Genomic DNA, 10,499 nt, shown 5'->3' with positions numbered 1-10,499 from the left:
AAGTACTATTGCTGTCACGACTTGACCTGAAACAAGGAACGACAACAGTTTATTCCGGACAACAGGTTCTGTAGACTACCCAAAAACAGAATCAATAAGAATTGTTATCTTTGCGACCGGTAGATGACTTTCGACACCGGAGTGACCCGATTTGTTATAAGAAATGGAGAAACTAAAAACACTTCCATATAAGAGCCTCGAGAACAGGGTGCGCAATGGTGCAGGAATGGACATCGCATGTGATTTGAGTGAGTGAGTGAGTATGGTTTTACGCCACTTTTAGCAATATTCCAGCAATATCATGGCGGGGGACACCAGAAATGGGCTTCACACATTGTACCCATGTCGGGAATCGAACCCGGGTCTTCGGCGTGACGAGCGAACGCTTTAACCACTAGGCTACCCGATCGCCCCTTGTGATTTGAGACAAGTGCGATTGATGGGGAACATGGCACTGTGCAGATTGATGGGGAAGATGAGCATCTGGGATTTTAGGAGGACTTGTCAGACACACTTATGGAGTAGACATAGAACATGACAAGATTTCTTTGATATTTTGATGTTATGATTCATTAACTGTCGAATAGCTGTTGGTAGACCGGACGTTATTGTGTCTCGAAACTTGCATAATCTAATTCTCTGGGGCACCATTGTCGGAAAAAGTTTGGATATTTCTTTTTCGAGCGCTATGGTTGGTCAAACTTTTGTCTGTCGATTGAACAGCTCTCGATGCCATGATTTTCATGAGGGAGCCGAGTTTGTTTCTGCCAACAGGTTGGCGTTCAAGCAAAGGGTTGCCAGTTTTTTTCATGAATTGTGTGTCGGGCACAACATAAGATGAACCGTCATCACTGCAAACATCTCGCAGGCGAACATCTCGATAAAACTTTCCCTGTTTTTTTATTACTTTTGTTTTGCTTTCAACACGTGCACTTCCTTGAGTTTAGCAAAGTGTATCGATTAGACGAGCACATGTTGGTAATCATGTCGCTTAAGGTAACGCCCTATGCTACCCCAGATGCTTTTCAAAGTAGACGGTTCGTATTCTGAAACATCTGATTTCTGTAAAAAATTGTAAAGAATAATCTTTAGTTCACAAGGGCCAATTCCGTCCACCTTTCTTGTGTCCTTTAAGCTTTCATGGTTAAATTTGTTCACAAAGGTAAACCTGTGTATGGATCCGGTGGGTGTTCGAAAGCAATCGGCAAACCCGGATTTTGGTGGTGTTGATCTTGGCGCACAAGAAATAGTTTCTGACAACACTCTCAGTCTGAATCTTCGAACTTCAATCTGGCCATATTTATTTCTACATCAAAGACATTAAATGGGTTCAGAGGCTGAATACGAATAACTCTTCCTGTCAGATTTCCGTCCGTTATAACGAGGTCATTTACTTTGAAGGGCGTCAAGTGGTCAGCCATGTTTGTTTGCAAACAAAGTAGGCTTAGTTTTGTTTCTTGAAATAATGTGAAATAAAAGCTTTGTTGATTAATATATGAAATTATATCTTTGACATGGAACTATGTTTCTTGTCTTATAAAGCTCGATTTGTGAGATTGTAGCGCGCAAAAATTAATTAATTAATGTCATGGACTTGTGCATGAATGCAATGAGAGAAAAAATAGTCCCGTCGTCCAATGAAAATTGATCTTTGTTAACTGAACACTCAGCTTCGACAAACACCAACCGCACAAAATATTACACTGCCTAATTTAGACCGTATGGGTAAATATGCATGATATTTACCATCCCAAAAGACACTTGCGTGATACACTCTATATGCTTAAACATTTCTCGTCTATTAAAGGCCCTACTGAAATAGCATTGGTTGCAATTACTCTCAGGGTATGCTGCAGTGTATTACTGATTCTATATTCACACTCATAGTTATGAGTAGCGATGTGGTCGCCCATAGGTAGAGCGTTAGCACGTCATACCGATGTGTCAGGTTAAACTTTTTTTCAGATTTTTCAACGTGTGAAGCTGATTTATCGGTGTCCCCGTCCTGTGACTGGAATGGTTTTGGATTGGTTTGTTCTTTAACGCCACACTCAGCAATGTTCCAGCTATATGACGGCGGTCTGTAAATAATCGAGTCTGGACCAGACAATCCAGTGATTGACGTGCATCAACCAGGTCAGCGAGCCTGACCACCCGATCCCGTTAGCCGCATTGTACGACAAGCATAGTCAATGGGTTGCTGAAGACCTATTCTACCCCGGAATCTTCACGGGTCGTGACTGGAACGGAGAAAATGTGACATTAAACCACCCTGTACATTTTATTTATGATGCGGAAAATGCATAAGGTTTTCAATGAGAAGCCGAAAATGTCAGATGCATACATGTATATAAATATGTGAGAGTCCGGATCTGAAATCAGTCAAAGCCTAGGTTAAACAGCCCGATTGGTCAGGAATACAATAATAAATAACATACATAATCAACAACTTTGCTTGTTCAATTTGTTTTTTACTTTTCTTTTTGTCAGCAAACGTTGACAGGCTCAACTGTGCCACCACTACGTGTGTCAGTGGAAGCACCTGTTATGACAATGGTGGAGGAGCCAAATGCTACTGCGACAGCGAACACTACGGCGACTTGTGTGAAAAGAATCGATGTAAGCAAGCGACTCCATATATTGTACCTTATGTTGACATATTCTTTAAAAAAAAGAACAAAATTTCGTTGAATAATTTTGACAGGCATGAGTACATAACATCGAAAGATAGACACATCAAGATATGATTTTCAAACACTGATCCTCTTCAGATTCCCTGACCTGCGTTGCGGACTTGATGGTCATTGGTATTAACCCGTACAGTACTTCTGGATTCGAAGCTTTCGTGGAGGACAAGAAAGGCATCACTGGCTGCGACTCCCAGCCAGTGCCGAATCCGGTAGACACGTTCGATAAGATCCCTGACAGCTGGGAGGGGCATTATATCCAAGTAGAACATGACAGTGCAGCCTGCGGCCCCAGCGTACCAGTCATTGTAAGTAAATACCACATGCATGATGCATACAAGCACAAAGAATCTGTGTATCATCGTAACTGAACCCTTTGTAACGTCCCTCATTTTTGTATCATTTACCACAGCATGCCTGACGTATCAAATAATACTAGAAGCTAGTCAAAAGAAGAGCGCAAGTGTACATGTACATCTACATTCTACGCCCAACCTAACACTTAACACACTGAGAATAATCAGGCAGGTTGGTCCTGATTGAAAACAGAACATTCTCTGATAACTCTGCTGTGACCTAAATGATAGGCCAATCGACAGTGCCTGAAATGGAAAGTCCCAATTTAATAAAAAAAAAAAGGTTCTTATAATGTCAAGATGTAAATCTAAAATCTTGCTTTTTCCCTCTGATTATATTTTTTACTTTGTAAAGATGTTTACTCGTCCAGACAATTAAATCATGTCTTAAATTGTCATTTGTAGTATTATGATGTAATGGGTCGAGGACATAATATCCAACTTTTGTCACCTTCGTGCAGACCGGCGACAGGAAAGAATTTAACCGTGTGGTGGTGGTGAAATACAGCCCGAATGACCTGACCTTCATCGACGATCGCTACAACGTTAAGTGTATCCTAGATAACACTGTACCCGTTGATAGCAGCGTCATCAAGATGAACGTCACGGGCGCGTAAGTACTGACGTGATAGTTTATGAGAATGCAATGTCACGATCGTGCAAGTGATTTTTGTGGCATTAGATTGCGTAATCAGCCATCTTTTTGCGTTTATGTTAACTTACCATAAATTTTAAACTCCACGAACGCCAAACATATTGAAGTCGATTCTTTAGTACAGCAGCGGTCATGTGAGCACATGTGAAACACACGAGAGTGAACGAATGGGTTTTTAGCAAATGTTCACTTGGGAAACAGAAAATCAATTTTAACGTGAAAGTCATAGATGTTGTCATGGGTTTTGTGGGCACGTTTTCACAAATCATCAAATTACAAGTGGATTTTGAAAATCGTCGTGCCAAGACATTATAAACATGCGAGAAATGCTATTTGTAGGCTTGATGCTGTTGAATCAGAAGGCATTTAAATGCTACCAAGAATTAAATATCACGATATTGGCAACGTGGTAGCACTCGAGATCGTCCAAGATCAGGCACGTAACTCAACACTCATCAACACTGCCGCCGAGAACAGCTACATCCATGTCCTTCACCTTCAAAACAGGACACTTACTGTCACGAACATGATACACATACTCATGGTTATGTCCATTTTGTGCTCTGTCATCCGTTTACGACCTGACCCGTGAAGATTCCGGGGTAGAATAGGTCTTCAGCAACTCATGCTTGCCGTAAAAGGTGACTATGCTTGCCGTAAAAGGCGACTAACGGGATCCGGTGGTCAGGCTCGCTGACTTGATCACGACCCTCGCCAGAAATGAACTTGCATAACACAAGATTTTGAAAGAAATTTATGACTCACGGGAAACCAATGTCATGAAATGTAGGTGAAACATGATCATGTCTATGGCGAAGTGAGACTATTCTTGCTGCTGTATTTTGGATGCATTGCAGCTTGCTAATCGGTCATTGAGGCGCACTAGTTACATGATCCTCCAATGACATGATCCTCCAATGATCCATATACTGGCAGAGAATTGAGGCTTTCTCCCATCTGAATGGAACCCAGTTCGCTAGTACACAATGAATGCTTAAAACAATGTCTATCAAATTAAAAATTAATATAGCGAGAAACTAGTAGACTACTTGGAGGTATGAGTGCAAAGGGTGGTCAATGATTCAGGACAGATACTGCAAAGATGACCTTCAGCAAAGGAGATTGTAAATAATTGTGCAACTCTTTCACATTATATCGCCTTAGTGGGACTACAGCTAGGGGTAGGCAACATATGTTAGTTAAATCGTTAATGTTACTTTTCAAACAACACAGTATTTCAAAATGTATAAAGATTACGAATCGCAACATGTAAACGACACCAGTGATTTACCTTCTCGCTCTATTCAAACGGTGGCTAGAAAACTTTATAGCGATTCACTTAACATAAAACTGACCTCTCTTTTGTCTATTTCTATTCCTGTTCTATTTCAATGATATCAGAGCATCGTTGCCAATCACTGTATGATATGATAGAAAAAAATGGAAAATCTTAGGCACCATCTACTATATAGTAATTTCCTTCATGTGTCTGCATTACCTCTGATGTACCCTATCCTATGTACATGTCCATCCCAGACTCCATACCTACCGATTACTTAAACCAGAACATAATCGGATCTGATTTTCCCACCGGACACACATTGGGTCCTTATTTTGTCTCTCATGGATATTTCGAGCATCGTTTTGTTGATAGGCAACATGTAAGATACATGTTTACTTTCATCACGATGAGTTAATGTCAAAAAAATAAAACAGTTCCAGTTCCATCATGGTTCCATGCTCCCACATTTCTGTTGCAACACGAACAGTATTTGCACATTCTCATGTCATGTAACACATCTCATTATAAGGCATCACATTTTAAGAAAGCATCTCATGAGCCACGAGTGCCAGGAGCGAAACATCCTGTCCTCAAGGTACAACGAGTCTATGAACATGAATGAAAGCCTGGGATGTCTATTTGGATCCGTTCATAAGATACGAACGCAAATACAGCCGTGCCAACACCTGTAGGTCGGTTAGTGCCCTGGAAAAAACAGATAACTTCTGAGTGAGTGAGTGAGTGAGTGAGTTTGTGTTTACGCCGCTTTTAGCAATATTCCAGCAATATCACGGCGGGGGACACCAGAAATGGGCTTCACACATTGTATCCATGTCGGGATTCGAACCCTGGTCTTTGGCGTGACGAGCGAACGCTTTAACCACTAGGCTACCCAACCGCCCCGATAACTTCTGAAACATCTTGATAAATTGAATGTTAAATAGCATATGGTGGCAAGATTAAAATCTTTGAAAGTGATAATTGGATTTGTTGTTTCAAATAAGGCAATATAAACGTATACTCGAATCTTTCAGTATAAAAACTGCCAAAGTCATAATAAGGAATATATCCTCAGGAACAGCCAGCACGTAGTGTCTCGCGAGGATATGGTCAAGGCTGTGGACTTCTATCTATTTGTCGATGGTGGATTCTACAACGGAGATCTCGTTGACGCTGGGGCAGAACTTAAATTTTTGTTTGGAGTTCAAGGAGGTAGATTTTAACAAACATTTTCATCAATTAGTTTCTATTTAAACATTCAAAAGCCACAGGACTATAGTACACACTGTATGCTTAAAACAATGTTTGTAAATATTTATTGCCTATGCAAGAGAATAACCAGTCAAGATAGCTGTGAAAATAATATGAATGGACCACTGAAAATCGGAGATGACACATCTCTATCGTAACACCTCTGTACTATATGTACTAAAGGCATTGGGACTTTAAGTACTTGAATACAGATTGAAAGATGCAAAGATTTCTACGTTTCTTGTTGAATGTTATAAAAAAAAATTTGCGAAATATCAAAGCCTTATGGTTATCAAATATGTAATCATAAATAAGGAACCTTCTCCCACGAATCAATGTAGAAGTTACAATCATGACACCAGGAGTTAGTGAACCATGTGACCATGACCCACCTTTCCAGTCCAAGACCAGAAATATATCAGAATAGATGGTGAAATATTGGTTGAAGTATCCCCCCGGGGTTTGACTATAGCATTGTTAGTAATGATATATATATATGAACACTGTTTCCCCAGTATACACGTCAATGCGTGTGGAGGAGGGGGAGGCCAACAACACCATCTCCAACGACACGAAGACGCTGAAGCTGATAGAAGGAAGGTAGGTGTGGTCTTCAGGGAGGTGCGTTACAGCGTTCACCTGGGACAATCACGAGTGAATGTTCAATCCTCCATACTTGGACACCGTATACTTAAAATGAGGAATTTGTAAAGAAACTAATCTTTTCCGGAAAATATAGTTAAGAAGTTACACTTATAATTAAGGAAAATATAATTTCTTCTCAGGTTTCACCCCAAACTGTATTTCACCGGTCACTTTGGAGTTTGTAGATGTTCTGAAATACGAGGGGTGGGTAAAAATAATGTATGGTTAATAAAAAAAACTTGAAGCAATTACTTTAAAAAAGGAATCTGTTTACGAACCCACCCATCCCCAGAATATTAAATGTCGGGTCCATGATATATTTAGAATAAACATTTCTTTGTCCAAAATATCCATGGCCTTTCTTCAGCTCCTGAATAATAACATATGTCATTCTATAAAGAAAATGTATACCTTTCTACGTCATGTATCGGACAATTTTCACAGAGCAACAATTTGATCATATATTGTTCGTTCTACAGACGTTGCGGTCGAAGTTTGAGATATTGTTGTAAAATTGTGTTGTTTGTTCAGTCGTTATGGGCAAAGATGGAAGTGCGTACCCCAACTCAAACATGATTTATGAAATGTAAGATCATCGCAGAGAATTGCCTCAAGTGCAAGGTCGACATGTTTATTTGTTTCAGCTGTGTGCACACTGAGGGGCTTCCTTTCATCTCAGAAGCAGTGACCCCCGACCCTTCTAACAGTAGGCTACTCAGTCTGGTGATAAAGGCTTTCCACTTCGACGGAAATGACGAAGTGATTTTCTCCTTCCGGGTCAGAGTTTGTGTGGCAGCAGACAACTCGGCCTGTGACCCGGTAGGTGGCAACTTTTATTCATCGTCACTGAAACTGAATCATACAAAAATATCCGACATTTCAATTGTACCATCTGCACGTCTTATTAACATACATCGACAGATACATGATGCATGACACTAAACAATGAAAGAGAATGATACTCTTCCACGCAACTAATAATATAAAAATAATCGCAATCTTCTTACGAGGGAGATGTTTGTGTGACGGATGACATGTCGGCCTGTTGCTCTGTAGGTGATAACGTTTATGTAACATATGGAACATTATATATTTCTACTTTCTCTTAGGATCTCAAACTTAAAATCACATTAAAATGCTTTTGTTATATTATTGATATGATCTCGTTGCATGTATAAATGGGAGAGATCTTAAAATGTGCATTTCTCACCTTCTGTGTGTCGGGTTAACATCACCGCGCCTGACAAAACAACCCCCACACCCTCAACAAAAAAAACACCCCACCCCACCAAAACAACCCCCACACTCCCAACATATCAACTCCCACACCCCCAACAAAACAACCCCCACACCCCACACCCCACACCCCACACCCAACAAAAAAACCTTCACATACCAGTCAAAATTAATTATCTTCGGAACACAAACTGGCCTTTGAACTGCCTTGGGATATTAAACTGTGCATTTCTCACCTTCTGTGTGTCAGGTTAACTGTACCGCTCCAGACGGCGGTTACGGCAGAAGGAAGAGGGATGCCGGGGATGAGGTTCAGCTGTACAAGGTGGTGAAGATCCGTAGTCAGGGCGGTATGGTTTACCTCGATTTTATATATATATATTTAAAGTACCACCACTGAAATAACAACATACATAAACTTCAACAATAAACAATAAAGTAGATCTTCACAGCCTTGTCTGACATTAGTACAGTCAGTAAGAATGTTTAGTATTCATCTCTCATACAGTACATCAGTGGTAAACAGAACAGAGACACATACGTCCCATCATCTCTCATACATTACGCCAGTGGTACACAGTATACAACTGCTATTCTGATACAAAACAAACCCCTCCATGATTCTTTCCCTTTCAAACTCCTGTACATGTCACATGTGGAATGGAAATAACAAGGCATTGTATATTACCCAAACATTGCTAGGCAGAATTTGAAATTAAAAATTTGAATTTTCAACAACAAAAATTCTTTTACTCCTACATGTGATAGACATGACAATGCTACTTGTTGTGCATTGCTGATTTCTGTATCAGGCGATATAGTTATTAATGAGGCTCATTACTAATATATCTTATATATTTCGTAAATTATAACAAAGGAAACAATTCCTCTGACGCCACTGTATTGGTCCTGCATCAATGGATTCAGTACATTGACACTATCCATACCTTCTTCACAGAAACTTCCACCAAAACTACCATCTCTGAATGCGAGACAGCTGGAGAGATCACAGCAACTCTCATCGTCATGGCTGTGGCCATCTTCCTTCTCATCGTCTTCTCTGTTGCCCTCGTCGTCCTCGTGGTCGTCCTCGTCGGCGTTATTGTTGCTGGAAATCAAAGATTGGTGTGTATGCAAGGTTATCAGCCACCGTGAAACATCGGTGAACAACGGAAAGAAACGTTCCCCTTTCTTTCGGTGATGAGGCGTTGCACTTCTCAGATTAATAACTAATTCTGATTTTTTAATAATTCTATACTACTTACAATGATATTTCAAACCTGGATCAGAAAGTCAACCAAACAACTGTCTTGTTACAGATACACAGAGTCTTGATAAGGGCGTTTTGAACGCTATCGCCCTTTCAGCTGCAATGACAGAGCATACCACTTCATCGTGAGGTCCGTTGTTTTTTTACCTTTCAAAGGTCGATGACTCACAAACTCTACTTCATGGAATGGATAATAGTATTGTCAACATTATATAAAAGACATTGTTAAAAACAAATCTCTGTCACGTTATTCTTTATATGCGCATAACAGCTTTGTTACATTTTGTGTTAATTCCTGATGTTATGCAATGACAGTCAACCTCACATATTGATTATGAGACACACACGCATTGTGTTTTCAGATATGCGGATGTTATCTTCAAATGTGACTATTTCAGCAAATCGAATTATAAAATCACAAAATGTTTATCAGACATTGAAAACTTTTACTCCTCGCCACACGTGCCGTAACAACCGTCAGATAGACATGACGCATACGACCCTAAAAAATTCTATGACGTAATATGCTTCCGCAATCCAACTAGGAGCAAGCGAAGAAAAATAAACTAGTGAGCACTAGCGTTTTGATGGAAAAAATCAAGTTAAAAGTACGTAGCTTCATGCTGTTATGCCGAATGTCACCTTTTTTTCAAATTTAGGATTGAGAACAAAAACGTGCTTATAAAGAGAAGTGTTGCAGTTAGAAGTCCATAACACTACCGGTTTTAACGATCTTCGTCAGTTATTCAAATATATACCAAATAACGTAAGCAGCTTCCTACCAATTGGGATTCTCTAAAATCGTTATGGATGCTGTTCAAGCATATGCAAAACATGGGCAGAAAGAAAAGAGGAATGTCTATCAGGGCGAGTTAAGTCAATGCGTCATGTTGTCATTGGTGAGAATGCACAAAATGAAAAAAAAAGGAAGCAGAATTGGAATAAACCCATTCTGTCCCAGCCATGCACTATCCAAAGTCAGGCTGCCCTACAAGTAAAGTAGTGGTTTCTCTGAAAAGTCCTCAAATAACATAACCATTATACTGTAAGCATCACTACATTAATTGTTTGAGCAAAGAACTATAGGTGACACATCAAATAAAGCCACCTATGCCGC

General features: G+C 40.0%; 1 protein-coding gene across 1 annotated transcript; it reads left to right on the top strand.

Moving 5' to 3' along the window:
• Positions 1–2,797: 2,797 nt before the first annotated feature.
• LOC139455371 (EGF-like domain-containing protein 2) lies at positions 2,798–9,461 on the top strand. The gene is made up of 8 exons (XM_071236928.1): positions 2,798–2,995; positions 3,505–3,656; positions 6,056–6,192; positions 6,747–6,831; positions 7,521–7,695; positions 8,363–8,462; positions 9,071–9,237; positions 9,432–9,461. The coding sequence occupies exons 1-8, from the start codon at positions 2,798–2,800 to the stop codon at positions 9,459–9,461; spliced, it is 1,044 nt and encodes a 347-aa protein (XP_071093029.1).
• The last annotated feature ends 1,038 nt before the right edge of the window (positions 9,462–10,499 follow it).

Source organism: Haliotis cracherodii, unplaced genomic scaffold (genome assembly GCF_022045235.1).
Source record: "Haliotis cracherodii isolate W230 unplaced genomic scaffold, xgHalCrac1.p SCAF_11, whole genome shotgun sequence".
Taxonomy (NCBI): Eukaryota; Metazoa; Mollusca; class Gastropoda; order Lepetellida; family Haliotidae; genus Haliotis; species Haliotis cracherodii.
The sequence above is the reverse complement of the archived record's forward strand: the minus strand, read 5'-3'. Positions and strand labels throughout refer to the sequence as shown.

Coding starts and splice junctions, on each gene's coding strand:
- LOC139455371 (XM_071236928.1), top strand. CDS start 2,798: ATGGTCATTGGTATTAACCCGTACAGTACTTCTGGATTCGAAGCTTTC. Junction 6,193..6,746: donor TTTGTTTGGAGTTCAAGGAG/GTAGATTTTAAC, acceptor CTGTTTCCCCAG/TATACACGTCAATGCGTGTG. Junction 7,696..8,362: donor ACAACTCGGCCTGTGACCCG/GTAGGTGGCAAC, acceptor TCTGTGTGTCAG/GTTAACTGTACCGCTCCAGA.